This window comes from Prunus avium, chromosome 6 (assembly GCF_965620075.1).
Source record: "Prunus avium chromosome 6, drPruAviu1.hap1.1, whole genome shotgun sequence".
Lineage (NCBI taxonomy): Eukaryota > Viridiplantae > Streptophyta > Magnoliopsida > Rosales > Rosaceae > Prunus > Prunus avium.
In genome coordinates, this window is record NC_142289.1 from 348503 (window position 1) to 373668 (window position 25166).

General features: G+C 38.9%; 6 protein-coding genes and 1 pseudogene across 8 annotated transcripts; 4 read left to right on the forward strand and 3 right to left on the reverse strand.

Moving 5' to 3' along the window:
- The first annotated feature begins 2342 nt into the window (after nucleotides 1-2342).
- Nucleotides 2343-6013, forward strand: IPP1 (isopentenyl diphosphate isomerase 1). The gene is made up of 6 exons (XM_021962688.2): nucleotides 2343-2689; nucleotides 3827-3882; nucleotides 4513-4604; nucleotides 5066-5168; nucleotides 5272-5409; nucleotides 5526-6013. The coding sequence occupies exons 1-6, from the start codon at nucleotides 2433-2435 to the stop codon at nucleotides 5777-5779; spliced, it is 900 nt and encodes a 299-aa protein (XP_021818380.1). The 5' UTR covers nucleotides 2343-2432; the 3' UTR covers nucleotides 5780-6013.
- A 1494-nt stretch (nucleotides 6014-7507) lies between these two features.
- On the forward strand, nucleotides 7508-9889 carry LOC110760436 (putative 4-hydroxy-4-methyl-2-oxoglutarate aldolase 2). Of its 3 annotated transcripts, none has more exons than XM_021962700.2 (2): nucleotides 7508-7775; nucleotides 9094-9889. In XM_021962700.2, the coding sequence occupies exon 2, from the start codon at nucleotides 9107-9109 to the stop codon at nucleotides 9605-9607; it is 501 nt and encodes a 166-aa protein (XP_021818392.1). In that variant the 5' UTR covers nucleotides 7508-7775; nucleotides 9094-9106; the 3' UTR covers nucleotides 9608-9889. The 3 variants fall into 3 exon arrangements, with proteins under 3 accessions (XP_021818392.1, XP_021818391.2, XP_088110311.1); XM_021962699.2 differs by having other exon boundaries at nucleotides 7511-7696; XM_088254185.1 differs by lacking the exon at nucleotides 7508-7775 and adding an exon at nucleotides 7819-8817.
- A 220-nt stretch (nucleotides 9890-10109) lies between these two features.
- Nucleotides 10110-11817, reverse strand: LOC110760458 (Putative adipose-regulatory protein (Seipin)). The gene is made up of 2 exons (XM_021962721.2): nucleotides 11033-11817; nucleotides 10110-10954 (listed from the first exon to the last, which is right to left on the reverse strand). The coding sequence occupies exons 1-2, from the start codon at nucleotides 11624-11626 to the stop codon at nucleotides 10199-10201; spliced, it is 1350 nt and encodes a 449-aa protein (XP_021818413.1). The 5' UTR covers nucleotides 11627-11817; the 3' UTR covers nucleotides 10110-10198.
- Nucleotides 11818-11930: 113 nt separating this feature from the next.
- On the forward strand, nucleotides 11931-14426 carry LOC110760407 (putative pentatricopeptide repeat-containing protein At3g49142 pseudogene; annotated as a pseudogene).
- Nucleotides 14427-15426: 1000 nt separating this feature from the next.
- On the forward strand, nucleotides 15427-20951 carry LOC110760420 (WRKY transcription factor SUSIBA2). The gene is made up of 5 exons (XM_021962680.2): nucleotides 15427-16296; nucleotides 16995-17174; nucleotides 17680-18548; nucleotides 18639-18797; nucleotides 19127-20951. Exons 1-5 carry the CDS (start codon nucleotides 16024-16026, stop codon nucleotides 19860-19862), a joined length of 2217 nt encoding a protein of 738 aa, XP_021818372.2. The 5' UTR covers nucleotides 15427-16023; the 3' UTR covers nucleotides 19863-20951.
- Nucleotides 20593-21317, reverse strand: LOC110760419 (zinc finger (C2H2 type) family protein). Its single transcript, XM_021962679.2, has one exon. It carries the CDS (start codon nucleotides 21183-21185, stop codon nucleotides 20844-20846), a length of 342 nt encoding a protein of 113 aa, XP_021818371.1. The 5' UTR covers nucleotides 21186-21317; the 3' UTR covers nucleotides 20593-20843.
- A 692-nt stretch (nucleotides 21318-22009) lies between these two features.
- Nucleotides 22010-24824, reverse strand: PFA-DSP5 (Phosphotyrosine protein phosphatases superfamily protein). Its single transcript, XM_021962706.2, has 5 exons — nucleotides 24287-24824; nucleotides 23751-23844; nucleotides 23435-23492; nucleotides 23302-23345; nucleotides 22010-22717 (listed from the first exon to the last, which is right to left on the reverse strand). Exons 1-5 carry the CDS (start codon nucleotides 24496-24498, stop codon nucleotides 22460-22462), a joined length of 666 nt encoding a protein of 221 aa, XP_021818398.2. The 5' UTR covers nucleotides 24499-24824; the 3' UTR covers nucleotides 22010-22459.
- Nucleotides 24825-25166: the final 342 nt, after the last annotated feature.

Here is a 25166-nt window from a genome sequence, read left to right on the forward strand (position 1 = left end):
TACTGAAAAATTGAGTACAAGTTGGAAAATTAAGTATAAAGAAATAGAACTAATATAAAAATGAAGAATGTAGGGTAAGGGTAGAATATGAAAGAGAATGAACAAAATTGATTAAAAAGTATTAAAAAGCAAAAAGGAATGTAAGTAGATAAAATGGGAGTGAGGAAAACTCACCTCTAACCATGCTTTCTATCTAACTCTTAAAATATGGAGACATATAGGAGCTAATAAATCTGAGGAGAGAGAAAGGACTCCTAGTGGCTCCCTATAATTAAATGCTATTTTAAGTATTTATTTAATGCTAACTATTTATTATTATAATTTTATATGAAGATGGAGCATTTATTCTTAACTAAAAAAAGAAATAAATTATTAATAATTTCTTAAACTAGGGACCATGATTGTGGATGTTGTTATACTATACTATTTGAATTTTATCAATTATTTTCTTAATATTTATGATATAACTTTCCAAAATTATAAAAAAAGGAGCATAAAATATTTCCTTTGAAATTTTATACCAAAACTGATAAACTACTCTTAAATCATAAAATAAACCAAGGTCACACAAAGATAGCTTTTTTCCCCCAAAAAGAAGAAAATAACAAAATAGTAGGAAATCCAATTACCATATGTGCCACAATCATCCAAATACCATGAATTTATCACAACAATCATTTATTCCCCTGAGCAAGTGGGCTGCCATATGCATGTATATTATCTTCCAAGTGCATTATATATATCGTAGATATATTTGCCACTCAGTATTTTTTTCTTCCAAATATAAAAAAATGGTTTAACTTTTACAACTACTACTTTATAAAGGTAGCTAGTTCAACAACAACAACAAAATGGGTAGTTCATTAATAAGTGATCAATTATAAAGGATGAGCTGTAAACTCAAACATTGATTAAACTTAATTTGTTTATGATCCAATTTAAAACTACACGAAAATCAATTCTATAATTATATATTTATATTTAAGAAAAGGAATAGACGTAACAAAACGAAAGTGGAATAATAGATTAGAGATTTCATCCTTTTATTTAAGAATAGAGCGAGAATCGAACCTTAACGGGGCTAACTATGATGTATTTAAATTGAAATACAGAGCATAAGGAGTTGAATCCAATTACCAAGTATAAAATATAGAGTGCTGCTAAACGAACCCTAAAATTAATTGAGTACACCCTACTGTCAAACTATTTATTGAATTACAAATTTAACCTAATATAAAATGACCAAAAAGGATATATTGAATTGTGAAACAAATATAATTTTAATAAGTACACCCTACTAACAGAAAACTCATAATTTGCATTGTATCCAATACTTTTGAAATACAAATAAATAAATAATATCTCATCAAACATAAACACCCTTCCGACCCAACCCACTTAGCCCACTACCAGCTAGCCATGTGGTTCTCTCTCTCTCTCTCTCTCTCTCTCTCTCTCTCTCTCTCCCTCTGAATTCTGGATGACGGACTCTCAACAAGGCCTCCGAATTGAAGTCCTCCATCGTTAGGAATCTCTCCTAACTCCAAAACCACCCTCTAGTGGTAATCCAATTCCGATTTCTATGGGATAAAGCTTAGCAATTCTTCAATAGGGAATAATTTTATCAAATTCTAATCACTAATAATTGGCCACAAGTATTGTTATTGGTTATCAACTATAGGACCAAATGAGGAAGGTCTGTGTGAGAGAAGAAAAGAGAGTTAGGGGCGGGGGCCATGGCTGATGGTGGAGAGAGTGAGCGGCATCAGCCATGGCTGGCAGTGAGGAGGCTGGGTCGAGAAGGAGGTAGTTATTGCTGGAACATTTTATTTATTTCATAAGTATTGGCTAAGAAGGTGCAAATGGTGAGTGAGTTTTAGGTTAATACAATTACGGTGACGTGGACTTATTAGAATTCATTAGATTAATCTAATGGTCAGTATTTGTTTAAAAAGGTGTTGTGTGATAGTGTATTATGGTGTACTATAGGGTTATTTTTGGTAGTTAAATAGGGTGTACTTAGTTAATTTTACATTTTGATTAACATATTAGGGTGTACTTAGATCATAGGGTGTACTCAGTTAATTTTAGGGTTCGTTTAGCAGCACTCAAAATATTGTCTACCTCTCGTACGGAGTCACCACTTTGACCAACACTTTACCCCTTACGGGTCGACCCGGTGTGAGTGGGGATTAGTCTGAGTTGTGGTTAAGGCTTAAAGGTGCCACCCATAGTTGGGGCCCATCTAGGACCACCTCATGATTTAGACAAAAAAAAAAAAACAAAAAAAATATTGTCTACCTACTATTCCGTTTGATTTGAGTATTTGATTCTTGGATGGTGGAGGGGGAGGGAGGGAGGGAGGGGAATAGCAAAATAAAATTGATAAAAAGTCAGGCGGAGATTGCTATATATTATTATTCGGTATCCTAATGACTCTCACCACAGGAGCAGGCCTTCTTAACACCGCAGCCAGACTCTCCTTCTTCCCCAAATCTCACCATCATTATCCTCTTCTCTTTTCAAATTCTCCTTCTCTCCGGTTCTCACCAACCTCTCTCATCTCCAGCCCCACGTCCTTCGCTTCTCTACCTGCCAGGCTATCTCTGTCTTTTCACGCCTCCACCATGGCCGACGCTCCTGATGCAGGCATGGATGCCGTCCAGCGCCGCCTCATGTTTGAAGACGAGTAAGTCCCCACTTTGCCCCTGCCTTTTACTCCTATTCACGCTTTTACCGTTCCGTTTCTTTTCACTTCTTACTTGTTACTTTTACTTATTCCTCTTCTGGTTGGTTTGGTTGATCTGTTTCCTGCCTTATTTGTCTTGTGCTCTGTTTTTGCTGCTGATAAAGTGCTGGAACACTAAACCAAATGAAATCATAGGCCTTCCTCTGTTTTGCTGTTATATATGTTTTATTTGCTTATTTTTCTTTTCTTTCTTTTCCTTTTGATTCATCTGGAATAATTAATCACCACAACACATGATCTTGAGCTCTTTTTTCTTTTCCTTTTTCCAATTCCTCCAGTTTCTAAGTAACCAAACAGAGCCAACAGGAAGAACCTAATTATATATATATATATAAAAAGCGGATGGGTGTCTAGCTCAAGCTCATGAGCCAAAGATACCTAACATCGAGCTCATCTGATCGCAAATCCTGGCTTGAATAAGAATCAAGCGAGCTGGAGATGATGAGATGGAACTTTTTGCACTTGGCCACTGGAGTAATCAAAAGAACTTCTCCTTCAATTGTTGCCCTGCTGAGAACGCCATCATTAATTATGTCCTTTTGATAAGTTAACTAATAAGTCACATTATACAATCAATCAAATAAGCAAAATACATTATGCAAACGTAAATTGTCACTTCCTTTTCTTTGGCTATACAAGATGCGGTTTGCACTTTTCTTTGGAAACAATGTTCATGGCATAATGTACTGTGCATGAGTGGTCTTTATCAAATTTTTGTTTACTTTAATTGCAGCATCGTTGCTTTGAAGGTAGAAATACGATATCCATTTTATCATTGTATTTTTCTAGTCTGGATGACTTGATTTTCAGGTCTTGGTCATTTTGTTGAAATGGTGGATGAAAAATGCTCCACTCTTTATTTATACAAAAGTTATTATTAGAAAAAAAAGGGGCAACTCCCCGCTCTGAATGTAAGGTAGCTCTGCCACCGAACTCCTTCTAAGAACGTCAATGCTATACATCCAATGAGTGCTGCCTGTCCTTTCCGATTTTATCCTTTGGAATTCAGCCCGATGTATATTCAAGTGTTAGTCATTTCCTGGAGCTGACAATCTATTTTACTCAAAATTTCTGCAGATGTATTCTGGTGGATGAGAATGATCATGTTGTTGGTCATGATACCAAATACAACTGTAAGTAATATTCTTTCCTATTTTATTTCACTGCCTAAAGAAAACCTGTAGTTAAAGATTAGATTTTGTTGACGCTTAGGGCTAGTTTGGCATTGCTATGCTGTGAAAATAATCGTTGTCAGATTTGCTGTGAGAGATATCATATGTGATAAAAAGCCGTTTGGCGTTTGGTAAACTTTTTGTTAAAAAGTGTTGTTAGTACTGATCCCCACATAATCATAAAATGATTCCTGCATAATCATTAAACCCAGCACCTCTTCGAAACTGATTCCTTCATAATCAGAAAATGAAAGCACCTCATTAGCTTCATTCCCTAATAGCTTTCTCTCACAACAATTTTTAACACTAAGTGATTTTCTCATAGTTTACCAAACGGGCTAGGCTTCCCAATTTTTTTTTAAAATCACTTATCACCCCAAATAAGCAATGCCAAACGGGCACTTAGGATAGGAAAGGGGGAAAGAGAATTTTGTGCTGGATCAAATGTTTGGATCAGAATGCTAGATTGGATTTTATCCACATTCTAGTATATAATAATGCCTGAATCTCTGTTGTTGATACAACTGTTGTGTTCTTTCTTGTAGCACTGTTTGTTGGTTTCTTAATTTGCAATGCTTCCTTGAACCATAGGTCACTTGATGGAAAAGATTGAATCTGAAAATTTACTTCACAGAGCTTTCAGCGTCTTTTTGTTCAACTCAAAGAATGAGTTGCTTCTTCAGGTATATTGCTTGGATCATGCTAACTGCTAGCAAACAGGCTTTTAATATTTTGATTAGATCTTGTGAACCTATCATGGCTGTTCAGAGATTATAATTTGTAGCACGGATGGAGATTATACCTAGTTGTGTGTTTTAACATTTGAACTTTGAGACCTCTGGGGACCTGAAGTTTAACTAGTTGTGTGAATTAATGTTTGAAATTTGAGACAAAGGGGTTGGGGTTAAACCTGAAATTTACAGTTGTGGCAGCCTTCAGTTGAGAGTGGTCATTTGTAAGATGTTCCATACTAGTCGGGTGCCACATCTTGAAAGCTAATAATTGAATATGAAGGGTAAACGATTCTATTTTACAACTGGTGGTGGCATTGATCACTGATTTCATTTTTCTGGGCAGTTTTTGTTTATAAACATTTGTAAATATGGTGGGTGACATACTCATTTTTGTCTGTCTTTTTCTGCAGCAACGTTCTGCAACAAAGGTGACATTCCCACTTGTGTGGACAAACACCTGTTGTAGCCATCCACTGTACCGTGAATCTGAGCTTATTGATGAGAATTCTCTTGGTATATTTATCTACGTACCTCTATTACATTTGAGAGTCAACTTTACTTGTTCTACTGTGATTTTCTCTTAACTCTTTTTTTTTTCTCTCCATTTTGGTTCCAGGGGTAAGAAATGCTGCTCAAAGGAAGCTTTTGGATGAATTGGGTATCCCTGCTGAAGATGTGCCGGTTGATCAGTTCATCCCTTTGGGTCGGATTTTGTACAAGGCACCCTCTGACGGCAAGTGGGGAGAACACGAACGTAATATTCCAACTTTGGTTGACTGTACCTTGTTTTTGTTTAACACTCTAAATGAGGTGCCTTGTTTCAAAACTGTCATGTTCAACCTTAGTGTTTTCTTCTTTTCTTGTTTGCAGTGGATTACCTTCTCTTCACCGTCCGAGATGTCAATGTGCATCCAAACCCTGACGAAGTAGCTGATATCAAATACGTAAATCAGGAGCAGCTGAAGGAGCTGCTGAGGAAGGCAGATGCTGGGGAGGAAGGTCTGAAGCTGTCCCCTTGGTTCAGACTCGTCGTGGACAACTTCTTGTTCAAATGGTGGGACAATGTTGAGAAAGGCACCATCAAGGAAGCTGCTGACATGAAAACCATCCACAGGTTGACTTAAATTCAGTCTGTGGGGATGGGGAAACTTTGATTGTTGTTAGTTGTTTTGTTTTTATTAAAAAAATTCCAATAAATTTGGACTCATAAGGCGTTCCAATTACAAGTAGCCATTTTGTTGTTGTTTGACTTTGTTGTCTTCCCCGAAACAAGTTCTTATATGATATTCCGTGGTTTTGTAATGTGGAAGTGACGATGAATCAATAAGAAACTTTTCGCCTCTTTCATCATAAAACAAGGCCTGGAATTTCTTTTGCATGTAATGTATGTTTGGTCCAAACAGAGAAAGAACTGTTCTTAAATCCAATCCAATGCTACCTCGCCATAAAGAATTAGTTTCAAGGACTATTTAGACTACTAGAACAAAGTAACAAATTTTTTCTCTTTGAGAGGGGTGATAGTACTCTAAAGTTACACACACTATACGAACTTGAATTCAAAACCTTTTCGGAGGGTGCAATTGCTCGAAATCACTACACTAGTGGGTGGGTCATTTGCAAAGTATGAAGTTTTACTTGGTCTTCTGAAGGCAGATTGGATATCAATCTTTAAACGTGCAACAAACATAAGGTTAAGCTGAAGAAGATAAAAAAGAACTCGTTCCAAATCACAAAAGCATTTCAGAAAAGTAAAAGCCAAAGACCCTGATCATCATCGGATATGTTATGTTTTCCTTTCTACAGAAGAACGTAGTATTAAGACTTCCACTAAGATGCCTGCAGCTATATAATGTCCCACATCGGCTGCTACAAAGAAGTATGGTGCGGTTTATATTCGATGACGAGAGGCACACAAGTCAACTTGTGGGTGTGGGGCCGGGAAATGCACGCGAACCTTGAACCCTAAACCAAGCCCCGGTCCATCGGGTGAGAGAGTGGGGGTCTTTACCCGGTGTTTCCCCCGTGTGGTTAAACAAAGAAACGCCGACGCCCCGCGTGTACAATTTCCCACGTTGACAAAATTGCCCCTCGAGAGGTTTGAAGGTGGTACTGCTGGCTCCTCTGTGGTTGTGTAAATAATCCAGGTGTCTCGCGGTTACTGGTTGTCCTCACCTCTCGTGCACCCACAAACGTTTTTATTTTTTTTGCCTTCACCAAATTATGACACATTATATGATCAATCGCTGACGCGACGCCACCATCATGCCTCTCTCTCTCTCTCTCTCTCTCTCTCAAACGCGTTCACATTGATGGTGTGGCAATCCCATGTTCACATCTAGTCATCTGTCTACCTCCACTTATTATCTAATTGATTTAAGAAACAACGACCATAATTTATAAAGGTTTGATCTTTTCAAGCTATAATTCACTACACATGATTTATGAACAGTACGCTTTTAATGTGGCACCGAAAAAAACCACACAGAGAAAGGGGGAAAAACATCTCAAAATAGGATTTTTTTTTTTTTTTTTGGTCTGAAGGTCCTGAATGGGCTCCAACTATGGGTGACACCTTTAAGTCTTAACCACAACTCAGACTAATCCCCACTCACACCGGGTCGGCCCGTAAGGGGTAAAGTGTTGGCCAAAGTGGTGACTCCGTACGAGAGCAGAGATCGAACCCCTGTCTTCTCTTAAGGAATGAGAGTGTCGAACCACTCACACCAACCACCTTGGTTTAAATAGGTTTTTTCTTTCGTTTAATGTAACAAAACAAAAAGAAAAGTAAACTGTATAAGAATAAATAACGAAAACAAACAAGAAAAAAGCAACAGCAACAGCAACAGATGAAAAAGACTTCATTTTGCACGCGCTTTACAGCTTAACACAGATTCTCTTCTTCTTCTTCCATCCCATGTTTATAGCGAGAGACACACTCAGAGTCATAAGTCACAACTCAGCCAACAACCCTCTCTCTCTCTCTCTCTCTCTCTCTCTCTTTCTCACCGTGCTATCTGTGCTTTCCTAGTGCCCCATCCAAGGTAAACTTGATGTCCTTAGATTTCATCTCCTCCTATTCCTGATTTCTTTGATCTGCTTGTCTGATTGCTCGCAAAATTGGTATGGAAATTTCAATTTCAACAGTTTCCGGTCCAATTTATAGCATTTTCAGGCCTACAGAGAGACCCAATATGGGAATTCAATTTATTTAGTTTCCTTTCTCTATTGCTTTAGATCATCGGGTGTATTATTTGGATTTGAATGAAAGACTTGATGAGATTAACACAAGTTGGTCTGATTAATAAATGATAATATACTTGGCATTGGCTCGCAACCATAAAGATCCAATCTTGCGTCTCAGTATGTATGTTTCGTGTTAACTTAGGAATGAATCATATTTGGTTTGTACTTGTAATCAGTGTGTTTATGTCGAGTAGATTTTATCTATTCATTTATTCCTCTTAACTTGTATCAGGAGATTTGGATTTATCATATCTAGTCCAGTTGAATTTCTGTAATTTGGTTGAATTTGCAAATTTGGGAACCATATGTATGTGTATTTGTTTATGAGAGGGTTCTGTTTTTGAAAATGGCAACTCGGTGCAAAATGCTGCTGGTTAGGATTTCAAAAACTATGCCTCAGCTAGGGGAGACAGATATCAGCTTTATTTATTCAAAGAGTATCATACATCCATCCATCCTTAATCTGATTGAATGTTTGAAATCGTTGGTACGTGTTAAGTATCATCACAGGGGTCCTGTTTTATCAATTGGGTCTTCTGCCACAGTGATCTTCGCCATTCTCCTCTATTTGTCGTATGTATTTGCTCATTCTTGCTCTGGCTGGCTGGCTGTTCATTGGTGTTTGTTGCAAATGCTCAAACCATCTTGAGCTTTCGCCTTTTCTTATCTTTAAGGGTATTCTGCAGTGTATCTCAAATATCCATTTCTTGATTTTAATTTGAATTATTCCATTTCAGGCGCTGATTTTACTGCTTTTACTTATATTGATGATGGTGTGCACAAGACTAATATAGCAAGCTTTGTCTTGTGACCACTTAGCGTCTCATATAAAGCATACTTCTTCTATGCACAATTGTTTGGGGGATTCTCATCTCTTTTCTTTTCTTTCCCTTTTTGGTTTTGGACAGCGTTTTGCATGGTATTCTCATCTACCATCTTGAAGTTTTTCTTTTTACTTCTAGTGAATTACGTGTTTATATTGTGTCTTTGTAATTTATGTCTTGAAAACTTATGTATCCACAAAGAATCTCTGCGCAGTTTTCACTCAACCTCTGCCCTTATATTCCCCACTGTACTGATATATGCCAGTTAGTAACATTTAATCAAAAGCAAATAGCAATACTAAGATACTATGACCATCCTCCATGTGCTTTGTTCTTTGGCATAATTCATTGATCTATGTCCTACCCTGCAGGTTCTTGGAACAAATGGCCTTGGTAACAACTGCTGAAGTTTGCGACGCACACTCGCAGCTAATTGGAAGTGGTGATCTACGGGTGCTTGAGCCAATATTTCAGATATATGGCCGGCGACAGGTCTTCTCTGGACAAATAGTTACCTTAAAGGTATTTGAAGACAACGTTCTGGTTCGTGGGTTTCTCGAGGAGAAAGGCAATGGCAGAGTTCTTGTTGTGGATGGGGGTGGAAGCAAGCGGTGTGCAATATTGGGCGGCAACCCTGTAGTTCAAGCTCAGAATAATGGATGGGCAGGTATAGTGGTGAATGGCTGTATAAGAGATGTTGATGAGATTAATGGTTGTGACATTGGTGTGAGAGCTCTAGCGTCCCATCCCATGAAAGCCAATAAGAAAGGGATTGGAGAGAAACAGGTACCAATTACCATCGCTGGGACAAGGATCTGCGATGGGGAATGGCTTTATGCAGACACCGATGGAATTCTGATTTCTCGTACCGAGTTATCTGTATAAGAGATGGCTTTAGGAAGGAAAACCGTGGTATGCAAGGAGCCTCTTGCATCCAACCTCTCACCTACTCATCATGTGATTTATTGTAAGAGGGATGTTATTGTACCATGGTTAAAGGAAGATTTTCTCCATTGGAAGACAAGTCTTTGCAGCATAAAAATGTATTGTCTTTGTTTGGTTGCTCTGATGTTGTACCTTGTTTGCCCTGCCGGGCTCATTTTCCAACTTTCGATTGTATTAAGCAACATTCCATGATATTAAACTGTTAACTACGCTTTTGGTTTCTCCTTCTCCTTCACATTCCCAATCAGCTTAATTGCCATCTATGGTTTCATTCACAGCCTTCACATAGTACTAATATTAGTTGCTTCATTACTACATATGTTTTGTTTGATCATATGTATGTAGGGCCCCTGAATGTTCTTGTTTAGAAAAACAGGACAAGACCCTAATTGTGAAAATTTAATTAGAGTTAATCTTGTGCAGATTCTTTCTTAAAAAAACATTTGATCGTCCCAATAACTTAGTCATATAAATTAACTGAAGGTAACAAGTACATTCAAGATTCAACTTAAGGTCCAGCTCTCGTAAGCCTTATAAACACACTGATTCCGAGTCCCCTACATCCTCAGCAGCCACACTTGCATCTTCTCTGGTAATACTAATTGTTGAGGCTGCAGATGAGCCAATAGTTTCTGCAGCTCCCAAATCCAAATCCCCAGGTTGCAAATACATTGCCTTTCTTTTGCTTCTGCTGCGTTGCCATTTCCTCAACAACTCTTGAACATCCTCACTTTCAACATCTCTAGATGCGGCTTGTGATTCCCTACTATGGCGTCGTCGTGGTCGTGGTCGTGGTCGAGATGTGGCTTGTGATTGTGTCTCGATGTAACTTTGGTCACTGACATTTGCTGCGGCAGTAGCTGTGATCATTGTCATTGGCAGCAAGAGTGGCTTGCAGAAAAGTATGAGAATTATGAGGAACAAAACGTAGATATATAAAGCGGTCCAGACGAAAAAAGTCAACTTCCAACTGCGCACCACATGTTTCGTCCAAGGCAGCTGGGAATTCAACAAAATTTCAGCCTCGTACAACTGGGGAAGATACGAGGTTCCAGCTCTTGGGAATAAAGTTACTCTTATGGCTTGGGTTCTTGGAAAATGCCCTTCCTTATGCTCGAGTATTTGGATGGTTAACTTCTGGGTTTCTGCAGAGATTCCTAGTAGCAACGGTACGCCCATAAGAAATGTTCGTGAGAGTCTAACCGGGAGGCTCCTAAATCGTAACATGCAGGGCTGGCTTGACTTTGCAATCACATCACCATTCACTGATAATAGTTCTGCACTCATCTGATGATCAATATATAATTAACCAATTAAATTGTTATTTAGTAACAAACCTTAATTTCAACCAATAATTATACATACCTGAAACACCCCAATGCCTCTATTGAAATCAGATTCAGGCATTAATAGGACCAAAGAGACATAAAAAGTGTGTCCAACCGGAACCCCACCAAAAGCAAAGACAGCCGTTGGATGAGGGTCAGTGTAATCAAAGTGCAACCTGTCTCTCACAAACACAGGCTCCTCCACCCAAAGATTGACCAACCCAACACCCAAAATAAAAGATAGAATCAAAACCATGACCAAAACCATACAGACATAAGCAGCCCCAAGAAACCCAAAACCAAGCTTCTTGAGGAGGATGGTGCTGCCATGTGTGAGGGTAGAGGGAACCTGGTGGACGGCGGATTCAACGTTGTCTTTGGTCTGCTCGACTTGGTGGTAAGAATCAGAGGCCACAGACAAGAGGGAGAAAATGGGGGCAGACAGAGTGGCCATGCAGTTGTAAATTAAATCTGCTTGAAAAGATACAAGCTTTGGGAACCACTCTGATGGTTTTGGTATCAGATACTCATCACCGTCATATTGGCCGTATTCTGCTTCATCATTCTCCAATACTGGTGTTTCTGGTGGTGGTGGGTTGCTGAAGGTTGATGTGGGCTCAGCAGGTTCCATATCTCTTGAGACTCTAACTCAGAGAGAGAGAGAGAGAGAGAGGAGGTGCTTGCATATGTTAATTGAGTGTCAGTGTTGTAGCTAGCTGGTTAACACAGCATAGCAAGAGGGAGCTCCACCTGTACAGTGTAATGTTGCATGAAAGGAAAATATGAGACGTGGTAGCGCTGCTGTTTGACAAGTTGACATCTGTTCTGTTGTTTGTCCAGCTGCACATCACCATCATCAAATCATATTTCTTCTTCTTGTTTTTGTTTTGCTTTAAAGAAAAGAAAAGAAAAAGAAAAAAAAAAAAAGCTTTGAGCTTTTTCTGTTCGTTGTTGATATTTGGACTCTGAAACATGTTTGGCCCATTGATTGATTGAACCCCCAAATTGGGCTGGGGTTTGAATATCAATATACGGTCTTCTGACTCTTCACCAAGCCGAACAGAGGATAAATACCTAAAGGAAAGGAAAGGAAGGGAGAGAATAAAAAGAAACTTGCACGAGTCTAATGCAGAAGCAAAAACCCCAACAACCCCAATCCTCCTAATTGATCGTATTTCACAAACCCCTTAGAATTACAAAAACCAAGCACATGACATGCATATCACTGATAAAGCAAAGCCACACCCTTTTGTCCCTTAAAACTGTCCATGCCTCTATCCTCAGAACCCACCTTCGCCTCAATCTCTTTCTCTGCACCAACCTCATTGCCCACTATGCCTCTTTGGGCTCAACCTCTCACGCCTATACCCTCTTCTCTGCCTTCTCTTCTTCCTCATCCTCCTCTGACGTTTTTCTTTGGAATGTGATGATTAGAGGCTTTGTTGACAATGGCCTATATCACAAAGCCATTGCTCTGTACAGTAAGATGTGGGAATTGGGTACTCAACCTGATCACTTTACATTCCCTTTTGTGCTTAAGGCTTGTGGGTACGTTTCTGATGATAGATTGGGTGTAAAGCTTCACGGGGATGTGATTCAATGTGGTTGTGCATCGGATTTGTTTGTGTGTAATTCACTTATTGGCTTGTATGGAAAATTTGGGCAGGTTGAGACTGCAAGAAAGGTGTTTGATAAAATGCCCGACAGGAATGTGGTTTCTTGGAGTTCGATGATTGGTGCGTACTCGCAAATTGGGTGTTTCGAGCATGGGTGGTTTTTGTTTGCAATGATGTTGAATGAGGGTATTAGACCCAACAGGGCTGCCATTTTGAATGTGATGGCGTGTGTTTCTAGAGAGAATCAGGCTGATGAGGTTTGTAGAGTTGTGGTAGCTAATGGACTTGATTTGGACCGTTCAATTCAAACTGCTGCCATGCAAATGTACGCACGGTGCAGAAGAATTGATGTTGCTCGGGGCTTCTTTGATAAAATCAGTGATAAGGACTTGGTGTCTTGGGCATCCATGATTGAAGCTTATGCACAAGTTGATTTGCCTCTTGAAGCCTTGGAGCTCTTTAAAGAGATGAGAGTGCAAGGGATTCTCCCTGATTTGGTGGCGCTTCTAAGCGTGATTCACGCTTGTTCAAATTTAGCATCGTTTCAGCAAGCGCGCTTAATTCATGGACATGCTATTCGTTGCTTTTTCAAGAACCACATTGCGCTTGAAACTTCTATAGTTGATTTATATGTAAAATGTGGAAGCTTGGTATATGCTAGAAGGGTTTTTGATGAGATGCGAGAAAGAAATATAATCTCATGGAGCACCATGATTTCAGGATATGGGATGCACGGTCATGGAAGAGAAGCTGTTAACCTATTTAATCAGATGAAGGCTCTAACAAAACCAGACTACATTGCATTCCTATCAGTGCTGTCAGCCTGCAGTCATGGTGGGTTGATTGCCGAAGGATGGGAATGCTTTAATTCCATGAGTAGGGATTTTCAGGTAACACCAAGAGCGGAACACTATGCATGTATGGTTGATCTTTTGGGTCGATCTGGTAGACTGAAAGAAGCGTTTGAGTTCATTGAAAGAATGCCAGTAAGGCCAGATGCTGGTGTTTGGGGATCACTGCTTGGGGCATGTAGAATTTATTCAAATATAGAACTTGCTAAAATTGCTGCAAGACAATTATTTGAGTTGGATGGGGAGAACCCAGGTCGATATGTTCTCATGTCCAATATTTATGCATCTTCTGGAAAACAGAAAGATGCTGATAAGATTAGAGATTTGATGAAACAAAGAGGGGTGAGGAAAGTAGCTGGTCACACCAGCATAGAGATAAAAAACAAGGTCTATACATTTGTGGCTGGAGATAAGTCGCATACTCAAACTGATTTAATCTATTCAGAGTTGGAGAAAGTGATAAATAGGATTCGACAGGAAGGGTACAAGCCGGATTTGAACTTTGCATTGCATGATGTGGAGGAAGAGATGAAGGAGAAAATGTTGTATGCGCATAGTGAGAAGCTTGCGATAGTTTTTGGATTGTTGAATTCAGGACCAGAAAGTGTTATTAGAATAAAGAAGAATCTGAGAGTTTGTGGGGATTGCCATACAGCTTCCAAGTTGATCTCTAAGGTTAGAGGAAGGGAAATTGTAATGAGAGATGCTCACAGATTCCACCATTTCAAGGGTGGTGCATGTTCTTGTGGGGATTATTGGTGAACAGTGAGAGTTGTTTTAATTGCTAGAAATGATCCTAGAAAGAAAGCAAGGGGAAAGTGGATGGCTTATGAGATTATGGTTTAAGGAGGGAAAGGTTCAAAGAATCAAAGGTAGGTGCAGTGAGCAAATATTTGGGTATACTTGTGTGTTTCTTTCTTCTTTTACATTGGATTGGAAGATTCATGAATTAAGTTTTAGGAAATTGTTGTATAGATAGTTGGTAATAGAGAGCCGTTGGTAATCAATAACATCCTAATTATGAGGAATCCATTAATTACATTGACTAGACTAGGACTAGCAGTCTAGCACATTTGAATTCAAACCAAACCAAATAGTTGATGTGGCTGGTAGATAGTAAAAGTTAAATTCCAGATTGACTAGACTAGCAGCACAGCAGGGCAGTCACTTATAGGGAGGAACTAGGTATTTTGTATATGTTCGTACATGTTCTCTCTTTCTTTATTTTTTGGGGTCAAGTCGTACATGTTCTCTCTAAGTCTAAGGAAATGTACGTATTTTGTACACGTTCGTTCTCGTTCAATAACAAAAAATATTACTACAAAGTACAAACAACAAGTATTCATTACCTTATAACATTTTTCACGTGTCATATGGTTTAGAGTTGAATGGTAGCCACGTGGCTCCTCTAACCGCATATTGTTTTAGATTATACAAAGCTAACCTCCACCTCAAGATTTGCGGCTAGCCATTAGCAAACCAAATCCCACGCTTAAGTCCCCAACTCTCCAACACTACCTAATTAAATAAATAAATTTGCAACTTATGAAGATAGAATTAAACTAATTATTATTGGATTAAGAAACGAGTTACGGAAAATGAACCAAGTAAAATGGATTAGCTATATTTGGTAAGAGGATAGAGAACATGAAATACTTGGCAATTATTGCTTCATCATGTCTAAGAAGATGAAATTAGATCAGATTTTAACTTAAATAGAGTTTGAACTTTGAAGAAGAATTTTAAATTACTTTTTAAACACAAACTTAAACTTAAATAGGGGTTGAAATTAGAAACCAATGATAAAAATAATAATAAAAATAATAATAAAAATAATAATGAAAAATTGATTTGAGAAGAAACAAACTTTATCTAGATTTACGTAAGACATTGAAGTGAAATGAACACGTATTTGAAGTTTGTTTAAGTTCTTGGTTGCTATCCATCCATGCGATTTTAATCAAGATATAAGAGGAGGAGGAGGAGGAGGAGGAGACGAGGAGAGGCAGTAGAAGCAGGAAGGAGGTTTTTTTTTTGTGTCCACATCATCAGCCAGCCAGCCAGAACGAATACAGATTATTTCGTGGGTCCCACGCTCGAAATTGTTCTTGGTTTAAGAGAGTGACTGATCCCCCCTCACTCTTTTCTTCGGGCAAACCGGCAAAGGCACTTCTTTTTCTTCTTCTTCTTCTTCTTCTTCTTCTTCTCTCCGCTCCTCTCCTCTTCTCTCCTGCAACAAAAACAACTGAACCCAATTCTCTCTCTCTCTCTCTCTCTCAAAATCCAAACCATTTCTTCTTGGGAACCTCTGAAAACACTTAATTGTTTGTACCATAATACACATTGAAACTTGAAAGCCTTTTCATTTCCTCAAATTCTTTTCATTTCATTCAATAGAATAACAAAAAAGGTTTCAGCTCCGGAATTACTCAAAGAGGAGCTGAAACCAAACCAATGCTAGGGTTTTTACAATTCTTACACTTAGAGAGAGCCAGACAGTCACAGCCTTCTTGTCACTCTAACAGGGAATTATTAAACCAACAGACGAAGAGAGCATAAAGATGGGATTTTTAAGGACCATGGACCAAGAAGACGACGCCGTTGCAGAGAACAAAACCAAAGGTTGTGGACCTGGTGCTAACACCATTAGTATAGCAGAGAGGAGAGCAGCCAAGTGTGGATTTAATGCGGAGAGGATCAATACGGCGCGTTTTAGGACAACAAGCCCTTTGCCTTCGCCGGCCGCGGCTGCCAGGTCCCCCTGCCTCACTATTCCACCTGGTATCAGCCCCACGGCTTTGCTCGACTCCCCCATGATGCTCCCCAATTCTCAGGTTTTTTTTCTTTCTTTTTCTTCTCGTTTGGGGTTTTCTTCTTTTTGGTAATTTTGATGCAATTCTTTTGCTGTTGTAAATTTTGGGGTTTGAATCGAGCTAAATGTGTGAGATTCTGTCTGGTCTTTGTTTGGTGATTTTCTGATCAACGAAACGTATAATTTTGTATTTTTGGGTTTCTCAACCTCAACATGTGAATTTTATGGGTTTTGTTGGAAATTGTTAATGCAATTGGTAGTAGGGTAGAAGTAAAAGCGAAAAAAAAAATGTAATTTACTTCTATTTAGTACTTTGCTGCTACTCTTTAATTATTATTAACTGACATTCCTCATGTTCGGTACGCTAGTTCTCTGAGAGTGTGTTCTCAAAATAGCATGTTCTTTTTAAGAGAGAAAAGTAAAACATCTGAATTTGTGATTATGCACTTCCAGATCCACTTTTTGTATAACAGTCTCTGCTTTGAAATTTCTTGGTTTAAACTGAGGTTTGTTAAGGGACTGGCAGCTGAACTAAAGGACAATCACCATAACCAAGAAGGCAAACGAACATTGTGGACATTGATAGTTACAAAGTAGACAAAAGAAATTTAATTTTTTTGGTGTGGGGGTGAAGTTAATTATGGAAAGTCTTAAATGATGTCTAGTAATTCCTGCTTGATGCTGTTTGATATGTGATCTTCAACTCTTATATTCTTCCAGGCGCTCCCATCTCCAACCACCGGAACTTTTCCGTTGCTTCCTCCCAATGATGACAGTTCAGTGCTGAAATCTGGAACTCATGAAGATGGTCACAGGGGGAGTGATTTCGGTTCATCCTTCACATTCAAGAGACAGGGCAATCCCAAATATCTGCCAGGCTATTCTAGTTTCGAAAATCAGGTAATGGTTACATGGCATGTTTCTTTCGTCTGAAAATAATTAGGGATTAGATGCCTCAACTTAATGTTTTGGAACTCAGTAGTATTAAACTCTTAAGCTGGAGAGAGGTTTTTAAACTTCTTTTTTGATCTAATTACTTCTTCCAAATGTGGCAACACAAGATATTGGTATTTTAATTACTAACCTAGTGATTATGTTATATCTAAATTTTCAATTGTAACCACAAAAAACCTTAAAACAGAATCTCCTTGTAATCTCGAGCTGTAATTTTATACATAGTTGTTGGAAACAACTTTGTATGGTTCTTCGATACACATGAGTCCGCATATCTTCAAAGCATGAATGTCCAAAGGTACTTTGTTTAAACCAAAATGTTAATGGTCCCTGTGTAGATTTTGAGAAGTTGCCATGGGGATGTGCTGCTAAATTCTGAACTTACCAGTAATTTATTTACGATTTTTATGTGAGATTGTGTTTGGATTAATTTCTTTCCATTGTTCCTCAGGGATCTACCGTTGACTACCAATCTCTGGTTTTGGAGCAACAACCAATAGATTTTGAATTCCCAATGGAGTTTCCGGAAGAAGCTAATGCAAAGAACTATGCTGTGGATCCATCCACCCATGTTAAAAACTTAAACAGTGGGATTCTGAATGCCAACTGCGTAGACTTGCAAAGGTCTAATTCAAGCGCAGCTAGTGAACAAAACTCTCTTCCCAAAGAACCGATTCATGGAGAGGACGTTGGGAGCCACCCATTTTTGGAAGGAGAGCATAGAGGGTCATACCCATCTGCGGGAATGGTCAGGACTTCAGAAGATGGATATAATTGGAGGAAGTATGGGCAGAAACAGGTCAAAGGCAGTGAATATCCAAGGAGCTATTATAAATGCACGCATCCAAATTGTCAGGTGAAGAAAAAGGTGGAACGATCCTTTGATGGTCAAATAACTGAAATCATCTACAAGGGAGCTCCTCATAATCATGCAATGCCTCAGCCTAATCGTCGAGCTGGAGCATCACTTGGATCATCATTTTCATTTGATGAGACATCAGAGATGTGTGAAGGAAGTAGGGCCTCTGTCAAAGTTGAGGGTGGGTCAGTTTGGACAAATATTCAGACCGGTAAGGATATTAAAACTGGTTCTGATGGGAGGGCTGAAGGTCTGGAAAGGACATCCTCAACATCTGTTGTTACCGACCTTTCTGATCCATTGTCAACTACCCAAGGGAAATCCATGAGTATCTTTGAATCAGCAGAAACTCCAGAGTTTTCATCCACACTTGCTAGTCATGATGATGATGATCGGGCCACCCAAGGAAGCATATCACTTGGAGATGATGCAGATGATGAAGAGTCTGATTCAAAAAGAAGGTATGTCATTTTCTGTTTATCTTACAGGTCTATTTCCAGGCCACCATGACTAACCAGGATATATTTTCCTGCATGGATTTTCCCTTCCAGGAAGAAAGAGAGCTGCTTGATTGAACCAAGTTTAGCATCCAGGGCTGTCCGTGAACCAAGAGTAGTTGTCCAAATTGAGAGTGAAGTCGACATACTTGATGATGGCTATCGTTGGCGGAAGTATGGGCAAAAAGTTGTCAAAGGAAATCCAAATCCTAGGTATGCTCTCTCTCTCTCTCTCTCTCTCTCTCTCTCTCTCATTGTAGTGGTTGGACTACTGTGTGGATTTCTACTGAGTTATGACCATAGAAGAGTTCAGGAAAAAAAAAAAACAGAAAAAGAAACAGAGGATAGCATTTCTTGGTCTAGTGTATTTCTTCAAATAAGATTAAAGCTCACATTCCTTATTTTCACAATTTAGGTTGCATAAAATCATTTGAGCATATACTGGGGTGTGTTCAGTTCTCATGATGGCTGGATAGGGCTTGTGCTTCCAATCATAAATATGTGTGTGCAATTAATCTTTCTACTTATTCTCTATCTTATAGGAGCTACTACAAATGTACTAGTGCGGGCTGTTTAGTAAGGAAGCATGTGGAAAGGGCCTCCCACAATCTGAAATTCGTAATTACAACATATGAGGGAAAACACAACCATGAAGTGCCCGCAGCGAGAAACAGTAATCACATAAATTCAAATGGTGGCAATGCACATCCATCTACTGCCAATGCTCAGCCAGCTCTTGCATTACCCAGGAGTAGCAATATTCCAAAGCCTGAGACACAAGTACAAGATCTTGCACCTCATTTTGATAGAAAACCGGAGTTCCATGAAGAATACCTGAGATCTAGTTTTCTTGGGAATTTCAATAATGACTTGAAATTTGGAGTTCCCTCCATTTACCAAATGAAATATCCGCCTTTGCAAAATACCATGCCATATAGCTCGTTTGGACTACATGCTAATCACGGTGTGACCCATCAGGCTGGTTCTGTTGTCCCAGACTTCCCAATTTCACTGCCTTTAAACCTTCCCCCATCTGGGAATCTCCCTCTCTCTGGTTTTGATTTCAACAATGGAAAACCAATTTGTCCAGTACAGCCTTATTTTTCAGGACAGCAGCTGCAGGAGGATGATATAAGGTACCTAAAGCCTAAACAAGAGCAAAATGATGATAACCTTTATGATGCCTGTTTGCCTATCATTGACCAGGCAAATGCATCATTGTCATCATCATCATCATCGCTTTTATATCAAAGGATCATGGGAGGTTATCCATCATAAAATTTTTGTTTTTGCTTCTGAAGCAGTCATCAATCGTACTAGTCATCCAGTTTTGTTTTCTTTGAAATTTTTATTGTGATAGTTGTTTCTTCTCGTTTTCTATTAAACATCTGATAAAAATCCTATACAAATTTCATACAAGGGTTTACTGTTTTTTTCATCAACTTTTATCTGTAGGAACAAATACATCCGTAGACTTTTATCTGTTGCCACTCTCTCTGTTTCTCTCTCTCTCTCTCTCTCTCTCTCTGTTGTGCATGTTTTGCTTTATTGCCATTGACAGATACCTTGGAACCCTAGATGTAATATATGCCAGTTTATGACTCAGGACTAATAGAAGTAAAACTGATATTTCCCATGCCCCAAACCCTTCAAACACATAACTTGGTGTACAACGATAAAAGACGAAACTGGTTACGGATACAGCATTTCGCATACGCCATAATAAATCCCATATAGTTAACAAGGGGGAATCTAACATCATGGGTACTAAATTCAAGACAGATTCTCAAATGATGAATGAATCTGAAACTGGTAAAAGAAAGGGGTTTGAATTGGAAATTGATGAACTGCCCATGCCAAAACCTGTTTAGTGAATTGACACAAACACAGAACTTGCAAAATAAATCAAAATCAGGTATAGGTTTCTTTGGACAAAGAAAAGACCCTTCTTTTTACCCACCATCGGCCATTCATTAATAATCAAGATCAATAACATCAGGAAAGAAAATGATTTAAAGCACATTCCATAAACCACTCAATTCTGAAACATTGATCATCTTGATGACCTTAGGCATAGAAGAAACTAATATACATCACATAAAATTCCAAAATTAACCAATACCCATAAAGCACTGCCAACCAAAACAAGCATGGCTCTGAATCCGACCCTCTTACCCAATCTAGTAAACCTACCACTACCCGCGAAAGCACCAGAAAGCCCGTTCCTTTGGTTGATTTGATTTGACTTTTGACTGGAATTCACTTCTTGAGACTGCCGCGAACGCCAGGTCGTGGCTTGTTAGCGTCCTTGGAGGGTTCTGCGACTTGGGTGCTGGTGCTGGTGCTGGCATGGCGATTCACAATCTTCTCCTCCTCAAAAGGGATCTTTGGATGTCGAGCTTCATGGTGAATCTGCATCGACTTCACGTCCGGTGCCGTAATCTTGCAGTGCGGGCACTCCATCTTGGCATGCCCTCCCTTCTCTTTTCCGGTCCGGTCAGCGATTCCGGCTTTGCCACCTCCGCGGTTGGTGGTCGCGGCGTCGATCTTGGCCGCGATCTCCTTGGCTGTGTGCTTCTTCGGCTTGGCTTTGCCTGTCATCTTTGACGATCAGTTTGATCTCAAGAGAAAGGATTTGGACGGGTGAGGTGAATTAGACAGAGGAAACCCTAACTCTAACACTGGAGGGAAAGATATTGAGAGAGTGCGTGTGCGGGTGCGCGACTGTATTACTCCCATATATATATATAGGGTTTATCTGTCTTTCATTATGACTTGATGTAGTAAAGGATGTTTGTGAGCTCGGTGACGTGTGGAGCTCTCATTGGATTATGAATTTGGGATCAATTGGGTTTGGGTCTTTGCTTTCCCTGGGTCAGACCAAAAAAAGACCAATTGGTCAAACTGTTAAGGTAGGTAAGCCCAAACAAAACTACACATGCATTAACATATGGAGTCATTCTACAGTGAGGGCGGCCCTTAGGTGAGTTCCTATTTCTTAATCGTTGGATCAGACTAACTAATTTGATTCTATAGTGAGGGCGGCTCTTAGATGAGTTCCTATATCTTAATCGTTGGATCAGACTAACTAATTTGATTCAACGGTTAACCAATTTGATCCAATGCTTGCCTCACTTAAGAGCCATGTATAAGACCCTCATTATAAAATTCTTGTTAACGAGTGAAAGAGAGTGGATGATCGATTTTAAGCCATTCTTGATCATTTTAACTTGCCGATTTCGAGCTTTTTTCTCTGAGTTCCTCTGCTGTTATTAACAAGAGATAACCATTCTTACCCCATTAGAAAACAAATTTTTTTATATTACAGAAACCCGTTCCCCTAATTAGAAGTTAAACATGTTATGATAAGCAAAAAGCTTGAAAAGATAAAAATGATAAACACGGTATCTATATAACACACAATATAACGGTAGAATAAGTCCAAACTTTATGAATATCTTTGGAATTATGAACATTCAACAATAATGCTTTATCCCTTGAAATAAAAAACAAGAGACAGAGACAGAGACCTTGAAATGAAATTCCCAAAGTATCAAAGATACCGTCTTTATCAACAGAGAGAAGAGAATAACCTAAAACTGTTGTAGTACAGACAGAGCATTACGAAACTGCACAGAAAAATTGGTCTGTAGTCTGCACTGGACTGGACCAATTGCCACCATATTTCCCAAACAAATAATGGAAGACGAAAAAGAACAAAGTGTTGAATGGATTTTTTTACCAGAAGCTGTGTGTGAGTGGGGATAAGTGTGGGCGGATATTTTACGCCACAAACAGAAACAGGGGTCTAAGTGAGTGACTAATAGCAAAGCCAGAAAGAAAAGGAAAAAGAGAAGGGCCCTCCAAGCTATATGTTAAACTTTCATGGTTTGCGGCTTCTGTAAATTGTCTTCTCTGTATAACAACCGCCTCTTGTTGGAACCATAACCTTGATACTGGTAGATAATGCTGTAAAGGCACTGCCTCAGGAGCAATGTGTCAAATCCTTCTAAAAACCTCAAATCTGTTGCCCTAGACTTCACGCCAGCAAATCGCTGGTACTCCTCAAACACAGAAGACAAACACCAATTCTGAAATTTTCGTAGGCAACCAACAAGGCAGCCCGTCCGATGCTGTAAAACCAAAATTACAAAACAGAAGGTGAGAACTCCCATAATCCAAAATCCAAGCGTTAATATGATACTACTTAACTACTACGAATATGTTATGTGTTGTTATATGAAGTTGTTAAATTATGCCCATTCAAAAACGACCCCTGGCTGAAACCTAGAAACACAGAGAAACTATCTGCTAAGAAAAGAGAAAGTCTTCAAATAATGATCTCTCCCTGACAACAAATGCATCAAATAGTACGTATGACATTCAGTTAGCTGAACTTCAGCATGCTAAGCAGCAGAGCCAAACCCCTACCCGTTTCAGGAAATGATAGAGACTAATCTTTAAAAGACGAACCCAAAGGTACTCTAAATTATGTTCCTTGAAAAATTTCTTTTGATTCATTGAACAATGAAACGGATGAAGAAACATGATTCGCAATCATGACAGCATTTTGTTTATTGAAAAAAAAAAAGGACATATGATATGAATGGCATTAGTTGGATGATAATGTTACCAACAGACTGGCTCCTATGCTAGGTAGCAGTAAAACAAAATATAGGAATGGCTGAGAATATTAAAAAGAGCTTAACAAATTTACCTTTCCACGCTTGCAATGGATTAAAACTGGATGATTTCTCACATCTAGAAACACAAAAGTTTTCATGTTAGAAACTAAGAAAATACAAGCTAACGTTAAAATTAAAGGCAGAACTGTCATATTAGTCCAGTACCAATCAAGACTTTCAGAGCCTCCAAGATGGTATCGTTAAGAATAGATACAGAAGGCTCCTGCATATACAAATGGTCATAAACCCATCAACACATTATACATAGCTCATATTCCATCAAATGTCATGGCCAAGCATAATGTTCCCCATTTCAACGAACGTGTAAAACTGCATTTCAGACATTTACAAGCACGGATGTGCACATGCATGCAATTAAGCATATACTAATAGCAAGTAAATAGAACATATGGATCTCACAAGAAGATGTGAAATGAAAAATTTTAGCAAAGAAAAGCACAGAGTGAGAAAAAAATATTACCGTCTTCCCCTCAATTCCAAATTGGAGGAGCTGAATATTCTGAGAGCGAAGAAACTCCAAATTCTCCTCTGGGTAAGGCTCAGGACACAAATATCTGCTCCAAATCCCAAAATAAACCAATTTATTATGTTCTGTTTAGTTACCAGGAAATTCACGACAGTCCTTTTAGAAAATAAATTACTTTTCTTTCGATTTGATGATAAGTGAAGATGAGGCTGCTCTGAAAACAACTCTGAATTAGTTTCTTGCTCTTGTTTCCCTCAATTTCCTAACCTAAGCAATCAAACAAATTCTTGAAAAGAATTACGAACGCTAATCTGATTCTTGAATGCAATAATACTTAGTTCACACTAAAACTTAGACATAAAGATTGAAAAAGATTTATTGTGTTATCTTTTCCTTCCTTTCTCACGTCATTCTATAGTATTTTCCCTGACTTTCTCAGCTACCAAAAACCTCACAAACCCAACCACACGCACATAGATACATACATACATGCATTGTGTGTGTGTGTGTGTGTAAAAATGAAGACTTACATGATGGATCGGAGATGAAGGGATCGGAGGAAAGGAAAATTGGATGATTGCGGGAAACCAGATCTGAAAATGCCGTCCTCGACCATGGAGAAATTGGTCGGAGGCTCCAAAACGTCGTGGTGGTGGTTGTTGATGTTGTGGTTCTTCTGTTGGTCCATCCCTCTCTTTGTTCCTCTCTGTTTTGGTAGTGGGGGTTGTATATATGCAGACATAGAGGCAGAAGCAGAGAATAGAGAATGCAGCGTAAAGCGGTTTGGTAATAGTAATACGAACGAGAGAAGAGGAGGAGTTGATGGTTTGGTTGTTTAGGTGGGGAAGGAGGGAGACTAGGAGAGAAACATACGATACGACGCCGTTGGAGTGGGGTGGGGGTTTCTCAGGTTTCGTGTTCTTTTCTTTTGTCAGGGGCGGGGTGTTTGTTTGTTATGAAAAAGGAGAAGAAGGGAAACGTGAAAGGTGATTTGGGTTGGATTTGGATTCAACGAGTTCGTCCGAGGTTCCTGTGGGACTTGTCCCCTCATTATCCACATTTATACAAATAAACATTTTGTACTTTTCTCTTGCTCATTTGATTCCTTGTTGTTTTGTTGTTTTGTTGTTTTGTTGTTTTTAGTAAACCCACAATTTTGTGAGGGTTTTGGTTACTTACAAGTTACAACAATTTTAATTAAATTTTGACCAGGATTTCTTGGTCACCTATAAGTTATAACTAAAAACTAATGGGGGTTTGATTCAAAGTTTTGAATTGAACCCATGTACATATGACTTTTTCAACTCACATTCAATGATTCAACTATGTCGGTTGGAATTGGTCTCTTTTTTCAGCGAGGGAGCTTTCTCACAACTCTTTTCATACGCAAGTCTGTGGGTCAAAGCCCAA

Bases quoted from the DNA above. Each gene is read 5' to 3' on its own strand.
- IPP1 (XM_021962688.2), top strand. From the start codon at position 2,433: ATGACTCTCACCACAGGAGCAGGCCTTCTTAACACCGCAGCCAGACTC. The intron at 2,690-3,826 runs GTAAGTCCCCAC...AAATTTCTGCAG, and splicing joins CGCCTCATGTTTGAAGACGA to ATGTATTCTGGTGGATGAGA. The intron at 5,410-5,525 runs GTAATATTCCAA...TCTTGTTTGCAG, and splicing joins CAAGTGGGGAGAACACGAAC to TGGATTACCTTCTCTTCACC.
- LOC110760436 (XM_088254185.1), top strand. From the start codon at position 8,744: ATGCACAATTGTTTGGGGGATTCTCATCTCTTTTCTTTTCTTTCCCTT. The intron at 8,818-9,093 runs GTATTCTCATCT...CCTACCCTGCAG, and splicing joins TTTGGACAGCGTTTTGCATG to GTTCTTGGAACAAATGGCCT.
- LOC110760458 (XM_021962721.2), bottom strand. From the start codon at position 11,626: ATGGAACCTGCTGAGCCCACATCAACCTTCAGCAACCCACCACCACCA. The intron at 10,955-11,032 runs GTATGTATAATT...ATTGATCATCAG, and splicing joins GAGGCATTGGGGTGTTTCAG to ATGAGTGCAGAACTATTATC.
- LOC110760420 (XM_021962680.2), top strand. From the start codon at position 16,024: ATGGGATTTTTAAGGACCATGGACCAAGAAGACGACGCCGTTGCAGAG. The intron at 16,297-16,994 runs GTTTTTTTTCTT...ATATTCTTCCAG, and splicing joins TGATGCTCCCCAATTCTCAG to GCGCTCCCATCTCCAACCAC. The intron at 18,798-19,126 runs GTATGCTCTCTC...TCTATCTTATAG, and splicing joins AAAGGAAATCCAAATCCTAG to GAGCTACTACAAATGTACTA.
- LOC110760419 (XM_021962679.2), bottom strand. From the start codon at position 21,185: ATGACAGGCAAAGCCAAGCCGAAGAAGCACACAGCCAAGGAGATCGCG.
- PFA-DSP5 (XM_021962706.2), bottom strand. From the start codon at position 24,498: ATGTCTGCATATATACAACCCCCACTACCAAAACAGAGAGGAACAAAG. The intron at 23,845-24,286 runs GTAAGTCTTCAT...GATTTGGAGCAG, and splicing joins CTTCATCTCCGATCCATCAT to ATATTTGTGTCCTGAGCCTT. The intron at 22,718-23,301 runs GTAAATTTGTTA...TTGGTTTTACAG, and splicing joins TCCATTGCAAGCGTGGAAAG to CATCGGACGGGCTGCCTTGT.